Source organism: Nymphaea colorata, chromosome 10, assembly GCF_008831285.2.
Source record: "Nymphaea colorata isolate Beijing-Zhang1983 chromosome 10, ASM883128v2, whole genome shotgun sequence".
Lineage (NCBI taxonomy): Eukaryota > Viridiplantae > Streptophyta > Magnoliopsida > Nymphaeales > Nymphaeaceae > Nymphaea > Nymphaea colorata.
Window position 1 is genome coordinate 22,536,557 of NC_045147.1, and position 26,895 is coordinate 22,563,451.

General features: G+C 39.1%; 3 protein-coding genes across 5 annotated transcripts; 1 reads left to right on the plus strand and 2 right to left on the minus strand.

Annotated features, from left to right (window-relative positions):
• Positions 1–5,657: 5,657 nt before the first annotated feature.
• On the plus strand, positions 5,658–7,005 carry LOC116262031 (nicotianamine synthase-like). Its single transcript, XM_031641038.1, has one exon. It carries the CDS (start codon positions 5,711–5,713, stop codon positions 6,677–6,679), a length of 969 nt encoding a protein of 322 aa, XP_031496898.1. The 5' UTR covers positions 5,658–5,710; the 3' UTR covers positions 6,680–7,005.
• A 610-nt stretch (positions 7,006–7,615) lies between these two features.
• LOC116262041 (pentatricopeptide repeat-containing protein At1g08070, chloroplastic-like) lies at positions 7,616–10,508 on the minus strand. Its single transcript, XM_031641053.2, has 2 exons — positions 10,409–10,508; positions 7,616–10,210 (listed from the first exon to the last, which is right to left on the minus strand). Exon 2 carries the CDS (start codon positions 9,881–9,883, stop codon positions 8,162–8,164), a length of 1,722 nt encoding a protein of 573 aa, XP_031496913.1. The 5' UTR covers positions 9,884–10,210; positions 10,409–10,508; the 3' UTR covers positions 7,616–8,161.
• Positions 10,509–12,351: 1,843 nt separating this feature from the next.
• LOC116262371 (histone-lysine N-methyltransferase EZ3) lies at positions 12,352–26,329 on the minus strand. Of its 3 annotated transcripts, none has more exons than XM_031641674.2 (19): positions 26,089–26,329; positions 25,070–25,165; positions 24,095–24,405; positions 22,345–22,506; positions 21,367–21,451; positions 21,021–21,164; positions 20,856–20,903; positions 20,684–20,755; positions 19,563–19,710; positions 19,355–19,471; positions 19,018–19,267; positions 17,231–17,384; positions 15,693–15,913; positions 15,369–15,500; positions 14,554–14,644; positions 14,409–14,456; positions 14,202–14,330; positions 12,840–12,917; positions 12,352–12,773 (listed from the first exon to the last, which is right to left on the minus strand). In XM_031641674.2, the coding sequence occupies exons 1-19, from the start codon at positions 26,152–26,154 to the stop codon at positions 12,582–12,584; spliced, it is 2,544 nt and encodes an 847-aa protein (XP_031497534.1). In that variant the 5' UTR covers positions 26,155–26,329; the 3' UTR covers positions 12,352–12,581. The 3 variants fall into 3 exon arrangements, with proteins under 3 accessions (XP_031497534.1, XP_031497535.1, XP_031497536.1); XM_031641675.2 differs by having other exon boundaries at positions 24,095–24,420; XM_031641676.2 differs by lacking the exons at positions 25,070–25,165; positions 26,089–26,329 and having other exon boundaries at positions 22,345–22,511; positions 24,095–24,235.
• Positions 26,330–26,895: the final 566 nt, after the last annotated feature.

A 26,895-nucleotide genomic window follows, 5' to 3' on the forward strand; every position in this document is an offset into this window, starting at 1 on the left:
CCAATTTGCTGGACTGTGCCATTTTGTCTCGGTTCCTGAAATCATTGAAGGATAACTCTTCTAGCTTTGAGGACATTAAAATAAGCACCAATCTTCAGTCGCTACCCATGTCAGCAGGCACAGGAGATCATCCATACCTTGGTATAAAATGACTGTTCTTAGAGTGTGGATATGAGGATGTGCAGCGTCCACATATGGTTGGTTGTTTCCTAAAGCAATAAAACATGAGCATATTCTCAAACTCTTGAACCATCTTCAAGCATTAACGGTTAAAACTGGCTTGAGACCTAATGTAACCTGGAAAGCTATCAAGACCGTGAGAGAAAAGGTATATTTGATTAGGAACTGTTGACTTTGTCTGACATTGGTTTGTCTTCCATGAAGTGTCCAATTATATTCGCATGTTAGTATCAATTTAGAGATAACATGCTAAGTTTTTGTGATGGCTTCCATTAAAATTTTTACAGATAAATTGTACTTAATGTGAAGTTGACACCTAATTTTGTAATAATGAATAACAGACAACTCTCTCTCCATCTCTCTTGGTACCTTTCTCTCAGTTCCACATATGGTGTTTTGACATATTATTAATTATTGTGTAGGATAAAATTCCTAACTAATATCTATAGCGATGGTCCAATTTCATTCCATTGTGTTTCAGCCATGTCAAAAAGCCAAGGTCCCATGTTAAAGTTATTAATTTTACAAATCTTGGACTGGTAAAGCTGCATTCTGAATCTCTGATCCAGGAATTAAAGTAGATTGATGGAATAATTTTTGCTGGCTATTCTGGTGTCTACCGTTGTAAAATTTGCACTCATGTGAAAACATTTAGTTTCACTCAAGATGTGGAATTAAATGGTACCAAAGACGAATTAACTTTGACTGCTCAGAAATTTTGCTTGCTTTTCGAGGAATAGTTTATGGAGGCAGAGATCTTTGACCGAATCCTTTTTTCTGTTTATGACATCGTCGTTCCAATGTCAATGGCCCTCTTACAATCGTTGCAGGTCTCACAAATTCTTTTCATCAGCAAGAACACTATCCTTATATGATGGAGTGTGGGGTCAAATGCTCATTTACAATCAATATTGATAAGAAAATACCCTATACTGTTTTTGTTAGATTTCCAAAGTTGCATGCAGATGACTTGCCGTGTTTATGTCATGTCATGTCTGTCTCAGGTAGCTTGTTGTAGAGATAGTGAAAATCGATAGGTACTTTTGTCTGAATCTTATGACAGCTTACTTTGAGATACTGTTAGAGATCTAAATTGGAAGTTTAATTTGATACAGTTTTTACATGCATGCAACCTACTATTTTGTACCGTCTTATGCTAGTGGAAGTACTAAGGTACCTCGAAGAGGCCGAAGCCCCCCTTCTTTTCCCTGTTCCTGGGTTTCAGGCTATTTCAAAACCTTGGTGGAAGTGAGACATCGGCCAACTAGAATGCAGCCTATCCACCATTTACAATCCAGAGGAATAGTACCTACAAGAATCTAATTGACAGCTGGACTTTAAGCCTGATCAGATACACCACGCCTCTTGGGGCTTCTGTACCATGTTAGTGGCCTACATGGAATTAGAATGATGGTTTTGTCTGTGCTCCTGCTCGGGTGCACAAATTCAAAATCTTTAGGTCGGCCATATCATGATTCGTTTTCCCTTGCATGAATATTAACATGTTTGGATATTAGTTAGTGGTATCTTTTGGAGGCGGAACTTTTCCTGGGAGCTAACTCGATATGTAGGTGGAAAAGAACTTGCTTTTTCGTTCCCAAAATTATTTGTAGATTTCTCTTCAGAGTCTGTTCTAGGTTGTTTCCTGCACAGGTTATGTTAGATTTTTCTTTGCCTTTGCCTGAACAGTTTTATCTCTTTAACACGGATCTTGCGCTGTGGATAGCTCTAGTCTATTTCAACTAGTCTGACGTTGGAGATATATGGGTGAAATGTATCAACAATCAAACACGCCCTTAATATAATGGCTGGCTCAAATCTCTTAAAATTTAGGTTCTTTAGTTAACCATGGCAAAGTCTAGCCATAGGTTCATTAATGGGATCACATGGTTGTAGGGACTGGGATTAGAATGGACCCACCAACTTTGGCCTCGACGCTTGATTTTCCTAAAGTTGAGAGGACATCTTAAAATGTGGTAGCCATCATTTGACAAACTATTTCTTCGTGGACTTGGCCGTGCATTATTGGGGCTACACCATAGCATTAGAGGAGTAATATGATCTTTTGCACATTTGATGTCTTACCAATTTTTTAAATTTTTTATTTTTTTCTCAAAAGTGATTTTTTTTTAATATTTCTGACCAATTCATGATAAGTTCATCTCAGTGAATCGGCTGCCCTGCCAATTTGGTTTGGCAACCAAATTTCATAACCCGGTTGAAAGCTCTTAGTATCACCGTAGAAGTATAAAATCATTGAATGGGTTGATACAATGGGCGGAACGGGAGTTGATATGTAGTCAGTTTTTATTTTGAATTTTCAAAATAGCAACTTTCTGTGCTAAAAAAGAAAACAGGATATGAAGTACAGCGATGACACCTTACCAAAGGCATTGAAAGTAGGCCTAAACCTTCATGAAATGGGAAAGGGTAGGGATTTCGGCCCTCTTGTTATACTCTTCTTATTCACCCAACACCATAAAAATACCAAAAAAAAACATATACGATCACAATGTTTACCTTTTACCTTATGATTAGTTCCAAGCGGTTTTGTCTACCTGATGAGATTCACTCCTTTTTGACATGAAACCCATCTCTACCATACAAGTTGATCTCGTGTGAACCATGAAAACGGATGGAGATTATGCTGCGCACTTTTCAGCATTAGGAAAGAAAACTTCCAACCACAGCGCAAGTCCTCCGTCTCAAAAAGAATAGACGTTCGGGCCCTTCAAATGGCAAGTACCATGATTTCAGTATGAGAATGACCAAACAAAAGGAAAAGGAAAAGGAAGGGAAAGTGAAAGAAATCTGATGTCGCTTTTTCACTTAAGGGAGTGTGCCTTTCTCGTGCTTAGATGAGTCTTAACCAAGCAATTGGGCCAAGGTGTTATATGAAAAGATTGAGAAAGCAGTTAGCTAGTTCTTCTAAACTGCAGACAATGGCAGGTGTTATACCGAGTTGAAGAGTAACTGCAAATTGACCCAGGTCTCGAAATAGCCATGAAGCCTATGGCAGAAGGAAGGGGGAAGAGACCCAGGTCTCGAAGTAGCCATGAAGCCTAGGGCAGAAGGAAGGGGGAAGGGTTTTGGCCTCTTCAGGAATCTCCGCTTCAAGAAGAGAAAGTTATAATTCTAATACCTTCTTCAAAAAAGCCATCTATGAACCAATGAGAGAGAGAGAGAGAGAGGTAGAGATTGTGAGTCGCCAATGAGCTTACTTGATTGCAACAACTCAATCATGCTCAATAAGTTCTGGTCCTACGTCCCTTTTTTGCTGCCAATATACTTGGTGGGAGTTTTTTGCCTTCTTTTTTAATAGTAGCTCTAGCTGCTAAACCTTGAAATATTCAACAGTTCTTTTTATGTCGGTTGGATATTGCACACTTCACGTCCAATTAAACTAAGCAGAGCGGACTTTAACTCTTACCTCAATTCGAATTCTATATGCAATTAACTGTGTTCCATCATCTATTTATCACATCATATGCTCGCACAGAAACTTATTAACTAGCTAATCACAACAAAATTCAGTGGTCTTTTTATATGCTAGTTTTTAACACTTACATCTGAACAAAATTCATTTATATATTCCCAAACTACTGCATCGAAAGTCGATTCTGCTGTCGCCATTATCAACATGAACACGAAGTATATATACCTAAAGCTAAAAAAATACTTAGTCCATTATTGTCGTTTGGGCGGTGGACGGATAAGAAAATGACAACACTTGTCTATCCTATCAAACGAACTCCAGCCTTACGGATTCAACTCAGAGGAGAGGATGAAAGATGGCATGCCAAACAATGGTGGTCATCCGAATTAGCAACTCCGGCGATCGTATTTTTCCAGAGATCGATGAAAGAAAAGATGGGTAGCATGCCTTTTCACAGTCTTCAATTGCTCACCATTTAAGTTCTACGAATTCATATTTATGGAAGGTCCTTTTGGCTCCTGAGAGTCATGAATCTTGGACTCTTTTGCTCTAATAAAAACAAACGAGAGAAGTTTATCACATCAGAACAGTGGAAAACGACGAGTGATCTCCGCGCCCGAGATGTCACGTAACGCTTTTTCTGGAAAGATTGGCCAAATTGGTGCAGAAAGGGAACATGATAAAAAGGGAGATCCAACGGTTGGATAGGAATTTGCTAATTTCAATGCAAACATTGCACCAGTCACAATCGATTGAGACACCTCCGGTCCTCCACTATGGGTGGGTGCCTCATAAGTTTTCTCATTAGAAAAAAAAAGAAGAGCAGGATCGAATTCTGGACACCGGTTACGGTCGCGTGAAGATTAAGATATGAGCTAGTGGACGGGCGACGCCATGGCGATACGTAGTAACATTTTATTAATTATGACTGTTACTGCTATCAGTGGCGGCGCCTAACCAGACACACACGCACGCGCGCATAAATCAGGCCTCTATCTTCGGGATGAGAGAAAGATGGGGTCTTGATCTTTGTATTGGACGATGTAATGAAATATTATCCTGCTCACCCAAGAATGTTAGCTACGTAGGACTTACGTTGCAAGAAGTCAGATGCTTTATGAGTAATTTTATGGGAGAGAACACCAAGTTTAGAGCTCTGTCGGGATTTACCTACGGTTGCTTTTTTTTTACTAGAGCATAGTGTATGTTACTTTTTGTAATTAAGAAAAATAATGTTCATGAGAATCAAACTAATAATTGTACTTTCAATGGACTTGGCAACCTAACTAGTTGTACTACACTCATTAGGTATGCTACCTTTGGCAGTCCAGAATAATAACGATCATTAAAATCGAACTGTTGATAGACTTACCAATTCCAGCTACGTTATGTTATGCGGTCATCTTGAACAACTTTGCTATCTCTGACTGTTAATTGAACTGATACTGAACATAGTTTAATATCATAACAAAGTTTAGGCTTGTAAATAAGAAATCAGGTTTTGGATCGGCTTCAAGCCTATCGGTTATCATCAAACCATAAGCAGGCTGAGCAGCATGCGGCTGATGATCTCGTTTCCCATCCGTATTCTACACCATTCGAATCGCTCATTCAGTGACTTCATCCACTATAAGAAAGGAAGAAAATTATTTTGCAAGTTCCCGTGGAGTCAATGCTGCTTTCCCTGACAATTTGGCTCTATGATCTCATGAAATTAGCAAGCCTATTTTATAATGTATGGGAAGATCGATGGTCTATCTCTTAGAGGGTTTACGACGACATGATTGGCGAGTAAATGTTCTCATTTTTCCACATTTAAAGGTGGATTCCTAGGTTAATTCGCTTGTGATCTAGGCAATCTTTTGATCATCTAGTGGGTCCAAATAGATCATAAAGTTCAATAGAATATTTGCCACTGGAACAAGGAGAGTCTGCAATTGTACTGTTAAGGTGGACTATGAGTTGGGGATGTGATAAAGGCAATGGAATCAAGTCTACCCCACTGGTCATGTTAAATAAGGCTCCTCCATCGTTGGTGGGGAGCATCGGCGAGAGAACTTTCGGTCCTTAACCCCTTTGCTCATAGTGTCAAACATGGGCTTCCATGAAGACTCACTGGTAGATGCAATATGTGAAATTTATTTCGACATCTCGAGCTTAGAGTCTCTGAAGCCCTCAACAGATGTCAATCTTCTGTTCACGAAGCTGGTATTGACATGCATTCCTCCTTGTTTCATTGACATCGACAAACTGAGCAAAGGGGTGCAGGAAATACGAGCAGAGCTCATCAAGCTCTGTGGAGAAGCAGAAGGCCACCTAGAGAGCCATTACTCTGATATCTTAGCTTCTTACATAGAGCCCCTAGAGAACTTAACCATCTTCCCTTACTACTCTAACTATCTCAAGCTTGGCCTTTTGGAGTTCCAGATTCTGTGCCGACACATCACCAGCGTCCCAAACTCCATTGCCTTTGTGGGTTCTGGCCCGTTGCCCCTCACCTCAATTGTGTTGGCTCTGAATCACTTCACCACCACCGAATTCCACAACTATGATATCAACCCTGAGGCCAATCTGCAAGCGAGTCGGCTTGTATCTAACCACCCTGACCTGTCGAAACGGATGTTCTTCCATACCGCAGATGTCTTGGAGACAGACAACTGCCTGAGAGACTATGACGTTGTTTTCTTGGCAGCTCTAGTTGGCATGGATAAAGAAGAGAAGATGAAGGTTGTGAGCCACTTGGCCAAGCACATGGCCCCCGGCTCCATCCTCATGCTTCGAAGTGCTCATGGTGCTCGAGCCTTTCTGTACCCTGTGGTGGATCCAGGAGAGCTCCATGGCTTCGAGGTTCTCTCGGTCTATCATCCAACTGATGAAGTCATAAACTCTGTAATCATCGCGAGGAGAACCCATGCCGCCATGGTACTCAACGCAGAGAAGGCAGCAGGCGCTATCGGCCGGCGTACGATTCTTCCCTGCAAGTGCTCGGAGGTTGAAGCTTTCAATCCGCTCATGCATAACTGTATGGTGGAGGAAGTTGCAGTCGAGGATCGACTTTCTTGATGCTCTTTCCAGCGGGGATCACTATGCATGGAAAAGTTTCACTGGTTAAATAAAAGGTCGATATATATATATATATATATATATATATATAACATATGTGTGTGTTTGTTCACTTCTTCCGTTTAGCTAATGTTGGTAAGCTTTTCCTTACTTTTTTTTCATATGAATCCACTGAACTAGAAGGGAAATTTGATGTTTTCTGGGCGAAAGAAGTGGAGGCTTTTCCAGCATGGAACTGCGCCTGCAAACTTCTTTTCAGCGGTTGAGTAAACAGTTGCTTAATGTGTAATTTGTCTATTTATATAATGATAGTAACAGTTTGCATACATGATGAAAGCGAAAATGAGTAGACCAACAACAAAATTCATGATACAATGGCTGGAGAAGGTTCAGAAACATCGATGATCCGTCTCTTTAGAGCTGCGGAGGTTCTTTGACAAGTGCTATGTGGCGCTTGGGAAGCGTGAACGCTCAAGAAAACGATGCGCATGGCCTGCATGTAGTAGACCCGCAGACGTGCACGACAAAAAACGAACGGAAAAAGAAGCCCAAGTGTTTCTGGTAGAAACGTAGAAACGGACAACTCAATGGCTCGCAATAATGGCCGTCAATAATACGGTCTAACATATGAGACCTGATGTAACTTTATTACAAGTAATAAATCTAGAAGAAATGTGCATGAACGGTTAAGAATTGAGACTATTGATGATGTAATTTGAATCAGATGCACTGGAAACGACAGTAAATGCTAGAAGCTACAGCAACAACCATGATTGAAAGAGATCAGAGAGAGAGGTGCAGCTGCATTTCTTTTTTCCCGTGATGGCGTCATGTTAGGGAGGGAGAGAGAGAGAGAGGCTTTTCTTTTTTATGGAGAGTCACCATTGGCGTGAAGTGACGTAAACAATCCAGACATCCGTTGGCATTTTCAGTGAATTTAGTGAAAAACGACAAAAGTAATTTATTTATTATTTAAATATTATCTTCTAAATGTGCAACAAGTTGGAACCCATTTGTGCCCTCCCTACGCAGCCAACTTACTTCCTGTTTCTGCTCAACATTGATCTGTACAGATTGCAGATCGACGAGGGCCTCTGATTCCATATTCTTTCACCGTCCATCTTCTTGTGTAAAAATGACACTTGCTCCGCCCAACCCATTCATAGGTTTGACTCAATCTGCAAAAATAATCGCTGCCTCAGAAACAACTTCAGAGTGATCCCTTTTACTTAACACAATAGAACACTTGTACCATGGCCGATAATAAACTGCAGGTCCCCGTTATCAGCTTCACAGCCTAATTAAGGCATGGGACACGGACTGATTATTGAATTCTTGACATAATTGAATTTTGCAACTTTATATAATGTAAGCCCACACACCTAAATATGCCATATTCAGAAACCTCCATCGATGTAAGCAGATATCTCCCTAGACATCAACCATTGGGTAATCAAAGTACTTCGTCCTGATACCTTTCTGCTACCATTTTTTATCATTTTCAGTTATCAGCTTACTTGACAAATCATTCAAGATGCTATATATTTCTTCACTTTGAGGGTGAGAACGATCCCCTGCAAAGAACTGATGAACAGCCCCTTCCAACTCAATTGAGCTGCAACCAGGCAGCTTATTCACACCCTTCATCCTCATCCTCGTCCTAATCGTTGCAACATCAGCCCATCGACCGGCACGCGCATACATGTTTGACAGTAGCACATAATTCCCATCGTATTCTGGCTCGAATTCGAGCAGTGTCTTCCCTATTGTTTCTCCCAAGTCAAAATTACCATGTATCACGCACGCATTGAGCAAAGCTCTCAATACATTGCCGTCTGGTTGCATCGGCATGGTCTCTACGAAGCTCTTTGCTCTGTCCAGAAGACCAGCGCGACCAAGAAGGTCCACCATGCAAACATAGTGCTCAACTCTCGGTGTAACTCTATGAACTTTTTTCATGTCGTCAAAGATTTGCAATCCGAGGTCAAACAAGCCAGCATGACTGCATGCTGATAAAACAGAAATGAAGGTTATCTCATTTGGATGAGTGCCACGCTCCAGCATCTGCAAGAAAGTGTCAAGGGCATCTTGTGCACGAGAATGAACAGCAAAGCCTCCTAAAATAGCATTCCATAGGAACACCTTCTTATCAGTGGCATCTTGAAATACCCTGATAGCGTCATCCAGACTACCACACTTAGCATACATATCAACCAAAGCTGTAGCAAGATAAGCGTCAATTTCAATTCCATTCTTGTCAATGTAAGCATGAAGCCATTTGCCTTGGTCAAGTGCTCCTGTTCGCGCACAGGCTGATAACACTGTTGTCATTATAAACTTATCGGGTATAATTTTTGAGTCTTGCATGAACCTGAAGAGGTCCACTGCTCCTTTATAGCGACCAAGCTGCACGTACCCATCAATTATTGCACTCCAAGAAACCACATTTTTCTCAGGCATATTTTCGAGCAATTTGTGTGCATCTTCCAACAATCCATGCTTCACACAGCCAACCAACATGGTCGTCCAGGATACAACGTCTCTCCGAGGCATTTCATTGAACAAATTTAGAGCTTCCGCCAACTCCCCTTCCTTCACATACCCATCAATCAAACTGTTCCAAGAAACAATATCTGGCGCCTCAATTCCAACAAACACCTTGTGGGCGTCTTCAACCCGGCCGTGTTTCACATAGAAATGCAGCAAAGAGTTCTGGGTATGGATGGTGAATGGCATGGGATTCTTTACAACGCAGGTGTGAATTTGTCTGCCTTCAAAATCACAACATAGATCAGAGCAACAAGACAACACGAAAGGAAAAGTGAACCGATCAGGAGGGATCGAGTCCTCAACCATCTTCAGATAGAAAAGAAATGCAGTTCTTGCGTCGCCACCTTGTTGGTATCCTCTAATCATGGTATTATAGAGGAATGTATTTCGCTGAGGAACTTCATCGAACACCTTATGGGCATAGTCCAGACTGCCAGATTTGGATGTTGCAGCAAAGAGCAAGAGCCTAGACAATGCGAGATTCTGGTGGATAAATCGGGCTTTAATGAGATGGGCATGTATTTGCTTGAGCTCATCCATCGTGGAGCACATTTCCAGAAGAGAAACGAAAGGATGGGGGCGGACATTCCGTTTTCTGGAAGAAATTTTTGGGGACGTTGGAGCACGCTGATTTGGCAGCAGCGATGTAGGCATTCCTTGTATTGCTTGGACACTGGACTCTAGACCTCCTCGTCTGCTGCACGAAGATAACGTCTATAGATCGGATGATTTGGTTAGGTCCAAATACTATAATAGAATCTGAGTTGATTGAAAATCACAACCAGATTTAGCCTTATTTAGTTGTGGAGGCATCAGAGAATAAGCCCTTGCGACTAACGAGCATCCATATTTACTTGTGTTTCCACGCTTCACTTGGAGAGTGTTGACATGAACTCCACATTTTAAAAACTTAAAATAATCATGAAGACCAAATATCTTCAACGTGGCACTCTAGTCAGCCAGCTGCATCTATCTGCTCGTCTGCATGCAATAACACGGATTTGCGAGCTCGGTGAAGACTCAGTTCAACAATCTATCAGCAAGTTTTGCTTGACAAACTATTCTAGGTCACAGATACAATGCCCAGCCTAGTTGATCGGGTTGGTGGGCCGATGAAATCCCACTCATCAGTTTGATTAATGTGGATAACAAGTTTGATTCAAGTGGATGTTACTTTACCTGTTACTCCGGGAGAGTATACCTGATGGTAGGCACCATTTCAAGTTGGAAGGACCATATGTTCACCAAGCTGGACTCCATACTTGGACTCCAAAAGCAGAGGAAAAGAGAGAGGGACTCTTTACATATACACCTCAATTTAAGTAGCTAAATGTCGAACCATAAGCGCCTTCACGTTTTAGAGAAATGATCTAAATTGAGGACCAAAGAACATGTTTACCATTTAAATATCCTCCCGTTGTTTAAAAACTTAAAATTTTCTGTGCCATAAACTTTCACAACCTTCCTTTTGGTTTTGAAGTGAACAGATTAACCAGTTCGATAAAAGTACGAACCAGATGCTACATTACCGCCTTGCTGATTCAAATGAACCGCTAGATCAAGATGAGTTCCGCTGACGGTCACAATTTACTGAAACTAAACATTTATTAAACAGGAAAGAGTTTCATGGGCGTAGAGTTGCAAAAATTATAAATGCCCCAATTCAAATAATAAAAAAATAGAAGCACTAATTACATTGATCTGATTTGAACTTGGTTTAGTGATTGCTTTGGACAGATCTAGAGATATGAGAGGTAAAGAGAGAGGAGCAAGCCCATATCATAAACACTGAAACAGGAAGAAAACATGTAGAGATCTCCAAAAAGGGAGAAAATCCACAGAACAACTCAAGCAGCCAGCCCCCTCAGCTTGTTACAACCTTAGGACCAGGTTTTTTGTGTGCGTGTTTGCAAACTTGTTATAGTATGTAACAAGTGATTAGGAAAGGGAGAGTGTGTGAGTGTGTGTGTGTGCACGCGCGCGCGTAAGAGTCTATTTACTCTCGTTTACCACGACGTCCATGACGCCTTTGTCGAGCATGTCATACAACATTCGGGTCTTCCTCTGCTCTTTCCGCTGGTGCATCTTCCACAGTCCCCCCACCAGCAGTCCCAGCGTTATCCCGTAAACGATCTTCCTCAGCACGCTCGTCCACATCCTCCCACCAACCATCTTTATGTCCCGCCCTCCGTCCCTCCCTCTGCTCGTGCTCAGGAATAAACTACTTAGAAAACGAAAGCAGGAACGCAGAGTCTGAAATGCTTCAGAGGGAAGCAAAGGAACGGAAATTTGCTCCGGAAACCCTGTTCTGTTGAAAGCAGCAGAAGAGCAACGTGTCATCATTCATCAAGGCCAAAGCCGACAGGGGGACAGTCTGCTTGTACGTGTCCTATCTTCGGGAGGATCGCAAACACGCTCTTCCTTAAGAAGAACACACGTACAGCCAGCTCTCTGGCGTACGCTGGAGGGGAAGAAATCCCCTGCAGTCCGGATTCACGTTTGGCATGGTAGTCACCGCTCGCGTCCAGCAAACGAATCATTCAACGGTGGCGATGGGAGGGCACCGAAGTCCCAATATGCACGCTCTCCTGTCAACTGTGCACCGAGTTTTAGCAGTATTTTTATGGATCCGCACACGACAGCGTGTTATTTGGCAAATCAATGTACCCGGATATAATATATTCGATTTTTATTCACAACATCTGAGCAACGTGGACAGTCGAACTTTTAACATTTAATAGATACAAGAGAATTTTTCAAACAACTACCTTCTGACAACAAGTATTAATTTTTTAATACAAACGAACGGAGACACCACTACTACACATTTGAATGGTTTCTTTACCATATAGGGAAAACATAGTCTCTCTCTCTCTCTCTCTCATGAAAAGCTTGCGAGCGGGGGAGGGGGAGACAGGCACCCGACCCTTTTACTACAAAGAGCTAACTAACATCGTGTCTTCCATCCCCAGTCCTACCCGCCAGGATCAGTTTGTCATGTTTGTAAGGGCCGAAAGGCATTGAGAGACATGAGAACTACTTTCCTAGAGAAAACGTGTACCCAATCTCATTGAAACATGAGTACAGCTCCCACGAACAGGAAATCAAATGAAAGAAGAAAAAACACAAACAAACCCACGTTTTTTTCTTTTTCTCCAGACCACTGGACTACCGGACATCAGAAGTTTCCCTTCAATTCAGGCCGGTTTTATAATTGCGATATACATAATATATACTGGCAGAAGATATACACATAATATACAAATAACAAATATTTGGACCCTCCTCCCTCTCTCTGAAAGTTCTTCCCCTACCCCAACAACTTGTTAAATCAACAAAAATCCACTCACCGTCAGGCGACCTTCTTGGCACGTCCATGAGAAGTAGGGCCATCATCTTTCTTAGAATTGAAGCCTTCAGGCTTCCGTGCCCAGTCAGGTGCCCTGTCAGGTTCATAACGGTAATCGTAGAACAACTCCTCTCCAGCATCAATATGCTCCTTTGCAAAAATACCAACCCTATGATCACCAGCCACCATCATCACCTGCAGAAGACCACCATGAACTCCGGCAGCAGACAATATCAACATGCTGTCAGAAAATCAGCTTACCTTTGCATAGCAATTTGGGTTTGACGAATGATTTGCAAACTTTAATTTGTCGCCTTTGCGATATGCATCTAGCACAAACTGCAGATACAATCCACATAAAATTCATGCACCGGAAGTGCAAACTGAATATAGACAAAAAGCTACATATAATGCAAGCACAAACAGAACATGTACATCAAGTCATTTCGGAAGCAAGACATTCTTAACCCTCACCCAAGCGTCAAATACTGAAAAGTGAAACTAAAAACAATAAATAAATAAAATCTTAACAAGGCACATGACCTAGCAACTCGGCCAACAGCCTTCTGTATTGCACATCATTTCTAAGGAGATCAACTCAAACAGCTCGTATCATTGTGTTTTCCCCCTTTTTCTTAACATATATTTCAATAAGATGTACCCCAAATTCAAAAGATGATATAGAAGAGGAATGAGGCCCTCAGTGGTGGGGCTTCTAGGACAGGTTAATTGTTTGAGGTGGGCTGTGATTATGATGCTCGAAGTGACTGTCATACCAAAACCACAGGAAATGTTTCACCTCAACAATCCAAGTGCAAGCTGCCGGGGATGAAGGCGCCTTTGGTGGATGAAGTCAGGTAGGTAATTACCTGGACAGCACTGTCATTATTCACATATACATGTTATTCTATGTGAACTATGGTCATTAGGAATGTGGTACTTCAAAAGGGAACATGAAGTTATCTGTAGTAGTTGATAAGTGTATCCATATACATCTACTCTATTGGCATGTTCATGTCATCCCCATGCATGGCTTTCTAGGAATATGAAGTAGCTAAGATAGCCACAAATACAAATAAGGACAAGATCAATGTTAGACAGGGGTTAGAAGCTTAAGCTTAACAAGGTCAGCATAATCAGGCTTGTCAGTTCTGCCGCTAGGATGTTGAATGCTTAGGAGAAAGTACAATGATATAAATGCATACAAGTTAGCGCATGGATACTAACAAACCTTGAAGGTCACACATACAAACTAATCACTAAACCTGTCTATCACTATCATGGCGGCACGAGACTTTTCAAATTCACAAACCCTCAGCTCGGTAATGTTCAAAAGTTGTATCGGTCTTATCATTGCAGAGGCCTTATGGGCAAAGTAGTTGCATACATTGAAATTAATCAATTTGGCCTGACTCTCCTTTCATATAGTTAAGGATTCTCTACTCAGACCTAGTACTCCTAGGTCAACAATAAGAAAATTTGAAAAAAGAGATCCACAACAAAGTCTAAGAAAAGGAGGCATAGAAATAACATTATTCACAGCTAAAATGTATTATCTTTTCCAGAATCCATCAAAGATAAAGAAAGAAAGTGGAGACCTAAAACTTCGGAACATTCACTTGCCTGATCATTCAAGTCAAAAAGGAAGGATGAGTTTGCACGATCATATATCTTGCCACGCTTATCTGCCTCCCTGTGGGATATCAACTCGCCTGTGTATTCTCCCAGATAATCATTTTTATTGACCGGATTCTGGGACCACAAAGATCAGAACAGTTTTAAAATGTCACCAAGCAAAAGTATGGTAAATACTTGCCCCAGTTCTCTAACCTTCAGAAAGGCTCCCCACCCTGCAACATCTGATTTTGCCAGTAGAATCTGACCACGAAACATTCAACCAACCAAAACTAAGAATCCTTGATCCATAGAACTTACAGAAAATTTTTTGACAGGAAAAGTCTTATTTATTTCTCACCCTCTGTTGTTGTTTGAGTAGTAAATTCATATTCCCACACTGATAGTTGTCCCCTCTTGTTGGTGGGCTGCCCAATGCTCCATCCCCACAGCTGGGAGTCATGATTAAAGTTGACAAAGAGCACAACTCAGAGGAAAGATGACAAACAGCAGCATGGGAGCACTCTATCCACAAAACCTTGATACTAAGCACCTTCTCATACTAACAGAAGCCCATATCAAGAATTCCAGCAGAACAAGGTACAAGCAAAACTCTAATTGCAATTACCAGCACTCATCTAGCAAGAATAAGAAAAGACAAATGTTTATTGATGTCCAGTATCCTCTGTATAAGAGAGAGGAAACCAGTTGGATGCTAATGCTTTATGTGTGCATCCATATTTTATACCATTCTCCACCTCTCATAGGACACACATTGATTATCAGAGTTTCTTACTTTAGAACATAATCAACAGTATTGCTGATATTTCGAAAGTATGCAACATTATCATTGTTTTTGAAGCAGGCAAAAGGTTTGTGAAGATCGTAGACAATAAAATATATACTGCAGTATGTTCGTGTTTTGAATAACCTTTTTTAATTGGTTCTTAATATTTTTGCAGGCAAATACTAGAAAAGTATTAACTAAAAAAGTTGTTCTATCATTCCTTATGCTCTTTTAAGTTTACAAATTCTGATATTTTCATGAGGAAAATCGTACTTTAGGAAAAAAATAGTAAAGACAGATAGCAGATAAATTTTCACTAACCATGGTTCTGATACATCAAGACTTCACCACAAGATGTATATGCTGCATTACCAAGGCTGAACAATTACCTGACCCAACAATTCCGACAAACATCTGGATCGCATTCACGCCCAGCCGCAAAACAAGGGCACTGCCTGCTTCTGCAATGACTCTTAGCACAATGGCATCCTCTAAACCTATTCTTACAGCTCTTTGAGCATCTGTACAAGCACCATCATCAGAAACAGGAATATTTGCATAGTACTATTACAAAGTAGTGTATTGCCAAATATTTGCATCACTCTGATACAAAATAGAGTAACCATACTCTCAACATGGAGAAAACCTTAAGCTTGGTTATTTTGAATATTTCAAGCCCTTTTTTTTTTAATTGATCTAGTTATGTGGCTTACCCACAGTACTTCTCACAACAGGTTCCATTATGTAAACATGGACATTGCTTCCCACACATTGATTGACACCCACAAGGAGTGTATTGCTTGCAGGATTGTTGTTTCCCATCAGCTATTCGCTTCCGAATTAGTGGATGGCCAGTCGATTTCCATGTGTACTTTAACTTACGTGATCGACCCCTTCTACGCCAAAATTTTGTTCTAGAAGGAACCTCTTGCTCCTAAAATAAGAAATACACTCACAATGATATCATGTTCAAAAAGCAGAAACGAGAAACAAAGGCATACTCAGAAGCAAGAAATAAAAGGTGAACTGACAATGTTATGACGTTTGAAAAAGACATTATACTCATGATGATACCATGTTTAAAAAGTTAATAAACTAAATGATTAGCTCAGAAAGGAAAGAAAGGTATATTGATATTTTCCTCACTCCCAAGAAATGTTGAAAAGGAAGCAAATAATACATGATTAGAAATTTACCTGCGGAAAGAAAAATAATTCACATTACTTTTGTAAAACAATCAACTAACTAGAAAAGGATTACTAACATGTCCTGATAGATCCAGACAGAATTGATTCGGTTCAGTTTTCTTTTAATTGCGCATGTGATAATTCTATGTTGAATTTTGTTTTTGACATCATTGCCCCTTTTTAATGAACACTGAGACGAGTAGTTACCTGAGGCAAAATTAGTATAGTGGATGTGTAACTGATTCATAGCATTTAACAATATGGTCTTAAACAGGCCATGGCACATGGAGATTATTTTCTGAAAAAAGAAGCCATAGTCTCCTTAAGGTATTTGTCTCCTTCTGTCTGTTGATCTCAGCTTCTGACACAGATTAGAATTAAAAATGCATTCTGAAATACTAAACAATCTCGTGCTGTTTATGGTATTTATCTAGTACTCCTTAGTGCTCTTACTATTCTATCTTGCATAGATTAATGAGTAAGAGAAATGCTAGATTCCTCATAGTACTCTCCACACCAATATTAAGTCATCAAAAATTTTTATGAAAGTCACGGACTCACGGGTCCCTAAAGTTAGAACGTTCTCATCCTCAGCTCATTATTTTCCTCCAAGTTTATGTTAATCATAGGTGAACATTGTCTAAAATTGATGAAGATTAAACCAACAACCTTGAGAGATTCAGTCCTTACTTTTCCTGTGTCCAACTTAGCAGTTTTATCCACAGGCCAACTGAGTTGGACACACAATGTTCCATTTTTCAATGCATAACCTTGTGTTTATCTTCCTCACACTCAACAACTTTTCACCCAGCTACAACATTACCAAAATAAGCTTAAAAAGCTACCTCATTTATCATATATCTTGAATATTAGACAAGCTAAAAACATATTCACATCTCACCTTTTGCAATCTTTTCCTTCATCCGTTTTTCTCAAGTATCATGGATTCAATGAGAAAACTCACTAGCCACAACATATGTGTGCCTGTGCATTTTTTACAGGTGCATGTGGTGGTGGTAGGGAGAAGAGAGAAACAGCATTGGAAAGGCATAAGGTCCTCTAACCGTGTAATCAGCCTCAACCTTCTCAACATCCTCCAAGCAAGAAATAGGCAGCATGGTGGATGTTACATGCAGAGCACTTCCCTCATCAACCATGTACTTGGACACTTCTAAGCAAGTCTTTAACCCAGAAAGCAAGTTCCTTGCTATAAGGCAACTGCAAAAGTGTAGTACTAAGATGATAGAGACTCAAAATAGTGGAGAAAACTTAACAGATCATAACCTTTCTACTGTACTCGCATCAGTTTTATTTGTAAAAGAACTTCTCAATATCCTAATAAATGAAACAAAACATATCAGCTCAAGGAAGTCATTTCTAACACAACAAGGGCCAATCACAGGAAAATGTGCAACAAACTCCATCCAGACAGGCCACAATCCATGGCTAAAATGCAATTTCATGCATTTCTTCTTGCAATAGAATAAGTTCTCTATACTTATTAAACTTGTTAGATGTATCAGTTCACAGTTAATATGATTCAACAAAAGGAATATTCCTTTCATAAAAAAGCTAAAACAGCGGTTTCTCATAGCTCATCTTTTAAGTACTTGCTTTTGCATTTTGTATGTGCACAAAGCTTGTTAGCATCAAATAACGTCCATATTTGAAAGAAAAGAGGTATATCATAAGTCCACAGATAGATGGACTTTTGATTGCTAAGAAAAATAAGACTATCACGCTGTATGTATTGTCTTCTGATCATGCAGTTGTGTCACCATAAATTTGAATTCCTGCGAAAATCTTCAAGCATGCAAACCAAGTCATTTTGATTTTTATGTTCCCCAAGGCCAATAAAATCGCTTAAAATCAGTGACAACTGCAAAATATCAGTTATCACATTCTTATAGAAATAATATCAAGTTTTGAACACATCATGGCAATGCTACAAATGAATCACATCCATCATATGGGATTTTAAAAATTTTGGTTGTACCAAGTCCAATCCAAACCCCGGTTATGTATTTAGACAAACCAAAATCAGATACATCTGCACCCTAGACGAGCTCAAATGCATTCACAAAGCACAACCTATCTATTTTTCTGAACACATTCATGAGGAGACAATGTACACATCAAATTTCAGCTTTACAAAATCCAACTTAATCAATGAGGTATAATTGGATTTGGATTTGGAGCTGAGGAGCACCATATTAAAATTGGGTTCAGAAAAATGATATTTCATTTTCATCTTATTCCACAGAAGGTGCACATGGTCTTGACATGGTACTAAAAACCCATGAAGGGCATAAGTCATAATACATGCCATTTTACATAACATTAAGAATCCAAGAGAATCTCTGTCTCCAACAGGATTCAAATTCAAAATTGAACATGTCCAAGAGTGATACAGAAGCAACTATATTTGGAATTTCATTCTATTTGCCAAATCCATCTAACAGGTTCAATTCAGATGGATAACTGACCCAATCAAAAACCCTTTGAAATCCCCACCTATGTGTTTGCAGCTTGTGCACATGGACATACACACAGAAACATGGAAATGAGTGTGTGCAAATATGCATATAGATGATTTAAAAATCAATATGACAAGAAAACAGGAAACATAGTAATGGCTATTTCCTTAGTTAACCTCAACAGTTCAGGTTCCTAAAGATTAGATCAGAATGATCCTATTGCATGCAGAATTACTTTATTTGACTGATACAGTGCACCATTATCCTGAAATAAAACTGCATCCAACACAAAATTTTCCAATGGAAAAGAATGGCATGATGAGCAACCAGGACCACCAAATTTCAGGCAAAACAATTAAAAAACGCAGTTATACCTGTTTTTACCAAATATCTCCAGCCCTTTCAGGTACAGCTCCTTTTCAATGAGGTTCCACCCATGGCTGCATTGTTCCACCTCAGATGAGCCTTTTGTCAACTCAGATTGCTTTTCTGCACATTTTTTGGATGAGGATGTAGTAGGAGAAGCACCTATTGAGTCATCATGACCCTTGCTATCTGAAGCAGCTGCCACAAAATCATCGTACCCACAAGTAGTATCCTTTGCTTTATCTTGTGATACTTGACCTGCACTAAAATGAATTATGCATCATATTTATTTATCCGAAAAAAAAAATAAATCTCCTCAGTGAACGATATTGTTTATTGTCAAACCATCCAAAACAGCAATTGTCTTTTGTCTTTTACTAATGGAGTCCTCTGCAGATGGGTCATCTTTTCTCATAGACTTTTTTCCATGCTTCACCAGCTTCATCACTTCCATGTTTTCACCTGTGTATCATTTAATGAGTTTAGGACAAGAAGTTTCAATGTCATTCACGGATCTGTGAACATTAGTAGGTGAAAAAGAGAGGTTTGGTACCAATATCTTCAACAGGAGCAGACAGGCCAATGACACCATCACTTTGAGAGGAAACAGAGGTGCCATCATTTCCTTCAAGATCCATGGATTTCTCTCCATGCAAAGAAGCTTCACATCCAGCAAGAGATACTTGAACATTTTCCTCACCCTAAGGAGCAGCAGTAAATCACACATTAGAAAAATGCAATAATAGTCAGTGAAAATGTGAGATTACTTATGAGTTTTGCAAACCAATCAGATGTAAGCCACATTCAAAATGAAAAATACATATATATAATGCAAATTTATGAAAAAGAGAAATGCATTCTCCAACTGTGAGGAACTACTTCAGAGTTCAGAGCATGCATAGAGAAAGACAACCAGTACAAATACATCATACACGCTTCTTTGCTTCTCTCAACTATCCTTGATCTTTCCTTCTTTCCACTATCCATGACTGGCACTACAGTTTCATGACAACAGGAAGGCAAAGCCATCACGAATCAACCCCATTGTAACCAGAACATCGGTGCATTCTTTTCCACCACAAACTTTTGTTAATTGAAAGAAGTAAATTGGTTTCTGCCTTTACATCAGACGAGGATTTTCTACTGACGTAAATGAGAAGATAGTGGCATTTTGGATAGGTGTCATTTATACATTGTGATCTTTACTTCTTAATGAGCTTTCATTGATTCATGCATCAATGTTTCACATGATTTTACAAATAACTTCCCTCACATTATATATAGACTTTCTTTTTGCCTCTCTCCTCCTGAACATCCCATCATTTGTTTGGTTCTCATTTTGACAACTAAACCTAGTAGAAGAAAGCTCCTGTGCTCACATAAGCTGTAAAAAGGACATAAACATGAGAAGTTCTTTATTGAAAAATAATTCCTGGCAGACATACTGATAGAAGTCTCCTTGACTTCAATTCACGGTCTAATTCATGGGAATTCCATCAATGCTTTTGTCAATTATTCAAGAAAGATGTTTTAACCATGAAAAGTTTCATCAGAACCGAGCACATGATATTAATCGAAAAACAAAAAGATGATCAGAAGGATAAACGGAAGTCAGAAGTAGTTGTGGAAGTTCTAAGAGCTAACACAATCTATTAAGTACATTACGAAATTTACCAAAAGGTAACATTGGTTGCTGCAAGGCGTTCCAACGTCATCAAGTTCACCAGAAAATGGCAACTTTTCACTCTGATAAAAACATAAAACAATAATCAGTAACAATGAAATGCACTCCAAACTCCAAAGCTCAGACAGAGAAACAGAAACAAAAATCCACCCAATCACATACAGGAATAATAAGTCCTTGGGAACATCCATGCAAGCGACAGTCAAAAACCTGTATCAATTAAAAGCCACAATTAACAAGCGAAACAATGATATAAAAATAGGCAACACATTCTTCACCATCAAAAAATAAATTTTTTTAAAGCAAAAAAGATAAGTTCATGATTACCAAGCAACGACGACAAAAAAGATTATCAAAAGAATCAAGTGCAGTTCCAAGGCTTTTGTTCAACAATATGTTCCTCTCTATATCGGTATCATTGTTTTTAGTATGTTTCTCCTCATGTTTCTCCTTCAGTAAGTCATATCTTGCCTGCACCATTACCAATATAAATCCAACAGTTCTGTAATCCAGGAAAACACTACAATTTATTAATGTAGAATGAGTAAAGTTCTACCAATCAAACAACAATGAACAAGTTCTAACATGTAAATCCTTCTTAAGAAGGGTTAAGATGAGAAATATCTAGTCGTCCAACCAATTCAAGATGACAGAAATCATCAATTTATGTTACCTTCATTTCCGAATCAGTTGCTTTAATATACTTGCTAAGAGCATTTAGCACCACTTGTGTTGGCCCATGCTCCTGCAGCATCTTCCTACGCAATGCAAGAGCAATAAAACAAGAATCATGACACCGATACCAAAAATAGGATATACCCTGAAAATAGGTTTAACATGCTTGAACATGCACAAACAAGATATGATGTCCTCGACGAAAGAACAGTAGCAGTTGTCAATGTTAATGAAGCAATGATATACCATATCTGATGTCTATATTGCACAATTAAAAAAATTTAACAAGAATATCGCTGTTCTTCTGGAAACAATAAAATGAGTATCTGAGCAATACACCAAATTTCAAAAAATGGAGATGAACCTGAACAATGGAGCTTATTTCTTATATTGGGTTTTTGTGTTGTGCAAGCAGGTTTTTCAAGAGTCTAAAAATCAATTATCCACATTCACCAATTACAAAAGCAACACATGGAAACCAGTATGTTATGTAGTCAGTCATTAAGGGTGCAACCACGTATTATTTAGATAGTAACCCACCCTGCTCACCTAAAAATTAGAAAATGCATATTCGAGAGAAGAAACTAGGAACCATAATAATTCATTATGAAACATGTTCTAACAATTGCAAGTGAAGAACATGCAAATCTAAGAAAGCTTCAAATATGGAAAGCATCCATAAGTACCCACCTTCAACGATAAACAATCCCACACAAATACAATAAAATCACAAGTCAACAGGTGAATTATGTGAGCTAGTCAAGACTGCAAATCTTCAATGCTCTAGAAAAGGACTGCAAAAGTGGCCAAGGTTTAGTACTTAAGTTACCAATTAAAAACGATCATGGTTCTTGCAGCACAAGCTAACTAGACACACTTGGTCCTCCATATTTGAATGAGCAACAATTATTTACTTGGATAAAACCTTATAAAGATGCAAATACTGATCCAATTAAATCTATGGTTACAGAGGTACCACAGGATATCATCTTCACTTTCATTGAAGTCATGCCTCTCTTCTTCAGGTTCTGCTACCTCTTCCTCACTATCACTACATATCAGTGCTTCACTGCTACATTGATCATAGTAAATTCGTCTTCTCCCAACAACCGATTGGTCTTCAGCCATTCTTTGGTTTCTGCACTGATAAAATTGAGACTGATGAAATAAATCACAGAAACTCCCAGTAGATAGTCATGGTGAAGGATGGAATTCAACGTAAGCAGTAACAGCAGATCATGAAAGAAGCAACATAAAACTATATGATTATCAGCTACCACGGTGATAAACGTGTCAGAGATGATATGGCAGTACCACAGGTAGTTAACTATTAGCCCAATTACAAAAATTTTGAACTATGCCCCCTTTTGATCCATCTCTCTTCATCCACTTGTTATGCAGCAGGTTGCTCAGAACCCATCTAGATGCAAAAAGAATTTGACTGTGTGAATTTACAAGTGGTGCCTAATCTTTGCAAGATTTGTGACAGCCAACTTGTATCCTGATTGCTATTTAGCATAGTGATTTGATATTTAAGGAGGTCAAGCATATAGTTATCATGAGTCATAACAAGTTTATATCTTGTCCTGTCAATCTTAACATTTCCACCTATCAAAAATTAAGCAACATTCCTATGAAATATATTTTGACGCAACTAGCTATGGAGATTCCTATCAATCTCAACATGCCAACAATACATATTAGGGCTTCAAAGGACTAGAAGGCCCATATAAAAGGATGACTGGATCTAAGTGTATATTAGGTCCACACCTAGAACTTTATGGTTTTAAATAATGCATTTGAACACATATTACCATACTACTCATCTCATCCTGCCTTGTGAAAAACGATGTATTCCAACCTAGAGGTATGATACTTGATGGCATCACAAGAATCAACAGTCAGACTTTCATAGTGATTGCATGACCCAAGGTCATCAAAAACACACTTAGTGGTGCAATGACTGGAAAATCTAATGTTGTACTTTCTATTCATTAGCAGAAAAGAGAATGGGGTATCACCACCATAAGCACAACAGCATACAGGCAATGCATACACATGAAGTTTGATTACCTTCAGTTAATGTGTCCTAGTTTTCAGATAGTCAAGAAACCAAGACATGAGTATCAGCTTTTCTTAACAATTAGGCAGAAAATCAAGATCACAATAGTGATAGATGTGGCATTCATTCAGAAATCACCATTTGTCTTTCCTCCAAAAGAGTCAAGTCACATCAACTTCGTGTGGAAATACTATGTAAATCACCAGATCTTAAGTGCAACACTTTAATTTATCACCGTCACAGAAGAATCTGATGGTAAGAATTAATAGACTTGAGTATGCATGTGTTACTTGAAAAGCAACAAGCATATCAAGGACTATCTTAACATTGACTTGGTATCTCAAGCCTCACAAGTTCTCATACTTCTCTTTATGTGTGTGACCTTTTGAATCTGAACTAGTTAATCAGCTTAAACACAAAGTTGCAATGGTAAATGCAAAAGAGTATATTTTACTTGACAGGGAAGAAAAATACAATACCATCATACCTAGTCCAAAACAGACATACAGTACAAAAAGAAGGTTTCAGGAAAATAAATCGAATTAACTTAATTAATGTTAGAGAACAATTATGATACACAGGTTCATGTCACCAAAACAAGTATAAAGCACAAGCTAGAATAACGCCATCAAGATTTGCAAACAATGTAAAGCACTTCATTTACCTATCTAAAAATATCCATGATGTGTATGGTGGAATCTTCTCAACAAAAGGAAGTTTGATGGGACGAACAAGATTCTTTACTTCACTACCATTTCCAAATATTATGGTTGAGGATGACGAATCTTGAGTATTTACATCTCCTGTTCCAGAATCTGAATTTTTTAATTTACAAATTGCACCTTCCATTCTAACTGAAAGCATGTTCTTAGCTCCTTTCCGCTCAGTTGAACAAAGGTCTTTCCTCGACTCTGCCAGAGAATTAAGTTTGGCTGTTTCGGCTGCTAAAGCTTCCGTATTGAATGCAATCTTGTCCTACAACATAAATGGCTGCATAAAGTTAAAACACGGAAGAGTTTGGAAAAGAAATGAAGAAAGCCTTCAGAAACTTAAATGAAGAGAATGTGATGACCTTCACGCCCAGATGAGCTCATCATAAACAAGAAATTTGGACCATAATTGAGTGCCCTTCACTCATGAAACACATAAAGTTCAAGGAACTACAGAAGCAAGTAAAAGAGACAACATCTGAGTATATTGAAAATAAGCTAGTATTATTTCCTAGAAAGGGCAAGAATTGCTGCTCCGGTGTTCTAAATTACTCTCCTTCAAGAAAACTTTAAAAAAAAAAAAAACTTCCTCCTTCAGGTAGTTCTTATGACATAAAGCTTGACCGGTCAGATATTGGATAGCTTCCGATTGAAACTTGGGGAGGTGAGGCTATAGACAGTTGGATGTCATGATATATATAGACACCAATGCAAAACTGAATATGTTCACACACATAAACAATAAATGCTTAAACATTTACACACCAGCTGCATGGAGTATGCTTGCATGTGCAATCTTTACCATGCCAACCAAGTAACAACAGAATATAACAACCAAGTACTGCACGTGAAGCAAATCATTTGTAAACGCAAATACCTGCTGCATTTCTGAACTTGAAATATTTTTGGGAAAAACATAGAAGACATACTTTTATAGAAGCAGTCCTGCAAGCTTCAATGTGCCTTATAATTTGTTCTATTTGAGATGATAAAGCCATTAGGGCATCACTGGCTTCCTCCTTCCTCTGCAAAAAGATGACAAGAGAGATGTAAAGCTACTGTCTTTATCGATCTACCAAGATCCTTGTCCCCCCTTCTAGCAACCGACCTCCCATTACACCCTGATGGAGATTACCAACCATATGCTTCTCAACTTCCCTCAAGCCCAGAATAAGGAAAGATAAAACTCGAGGTAACATAAAAAGGGACACCAGAACATTGTCTAATGAAACGCATTAAAGAACTATAACAAGACACTTCCATCCAAAATGCCAGTGACCAACCTCCAGTTTTATCATTATAATAGCATAATAGCAGGTAAAAGAAATTATATAGATGCTCGCATTTCTGATACTTAAGACACTGGAAAAGAACAGTTGAAGAACTGATTATCCAATAGAGAAATCTAGCAGGCAGAAAGGAAAAGAAGAAGCTAAGCAAGAGCAAGACCAATGGGGTCCATATTGCATTACTGGACCGCAATCAGGAGACCAGATAAATATTGTAGGCATGCAATTTAACCTCGGGTGGAGGGAGGACCCTCATTGCCATTCAAGCGACAATTACTCGGACAAGGGGTGTGGAATACAGGGAGCAAGAAAGAAAAAAAACCAAACGCCAAGCTAGTCATATCATAAAACCCCGAAATTATAGCACAAGTAACCAGCTAAGCATTAAAAATGACAGTCCCCTGCACCCCCTCCCCCAAACCCAATAACGCTTCGAGTTGCGCCGGGTACTGATTTCATTTTTCAATTCATCAAAAACTTTAGAAACCCAAAAAATCAGCCCTCCAGTCACCACAATCTTGCTAACTTCTAAGTTCGTAGAGTACCAGACAAGAACCGGCATACCATCTGAATTTAACCGGTCTACCATGTGAATTTTAGAATAAATTTCCTTCATTAAAATGATAATTAAAACAATAATAAGAATATAGGAGGTTTACAAGAGAATCGGAGGATTTGGAAGCCATGGATTCCTCGAGCCTTCGATTGCGGGAAGCGCCTTTCATTCGCCAGAGATTTCGAGGGGACGGAGGGGAAAGGGAAGCGCAAGATCGCTCACTCCGCGTGTTTCCACTCTCCGATCTCTAAGGACGCTGCCGTGCGCCAACATTATTACCATGCTGCCCTTGAGCAACTGTGACCCTGGAATGACCCACGGTGCAGTTCGCGGAGATTAAAACTTCGCAGACGATTTTGTTTTTTAAAGCATATTTCTTCGGTTCCAACTTTATATAGAGAGGGCTGCCTATTCAAAAAAAAAACCCACCGGGAAATAAAAAAATCCTAGGAAGGCCCGACGGGCAGGATTATTAAATGCATTGAGTTCTAACAAGAAACCATGTATTATATATGTTCAAAATGACCAAAATGATTTTGCTAATTTATCGTTTATAACACTACCTCTTTAATTAACATAACATAGCTATTATGGCAAGGCATGTTTTCACCTTTTTCATCATTTAAAGTTTTGTTTATTTTACTTTTGCTGAAAAGGTTTTTCATTTAACCAACAAGAGTATTTTGGTTATTTGCAGTTCATAACATATGGTACAAGTTAAGAGTTGTAGTCGCTGTCATGACTCAGTGCATTTATGTTTTAAACCGTAATGAGTCTTGAAGTAAGTTTTATAAACATTGTGAGTGATGGGCTCGAAGTGGAAGCAGTTGTATCTCTTTAATAAGCCACTCACTCTATTGGAACTACGGTCGCTGTTGTGGCTCAGTGCATTTATGTTTTAAACCGTAAT

Bases quoted from the DNA above. Each gene is read 5' to 3' on its own strand.
- LOC116262031 (XM_031641038.1), top strand. From the start codon at position 5,711: ATGGGCTTCCATGAAGACTCACTGGTAGATGCAATATGTGAAATTTAT.
- LOC116262041 (XM_031641053.2), bottom strand. From the start codon at position 9,883: ATGCCTACATCGCTGCTGCCAAATCAGCGTGCTCCAACGTCCCCAAAA.
- LOC116262371 (XM_031641674.2), bottom strand. From the start codon at position 26,154: ATGAAAGGCGCTTCCCGCAATCGAAGGCTCGAGGAATCCATGGCTTCC. The intron at 19,472-19,562 runs GTACCAAACCTC...AATGATACACAG, and splicing joins TGCTCCTGTTGAAGATATTG to GTGAAAACATGGAAGTGATG. The intron at 12,918-14,201 runs GCAAGTGAATGT...TTGTATCTGCAG, and splicing joins TTTTTGACTTGAATGATCAG to TTTGTGCTAGATGCATATCG.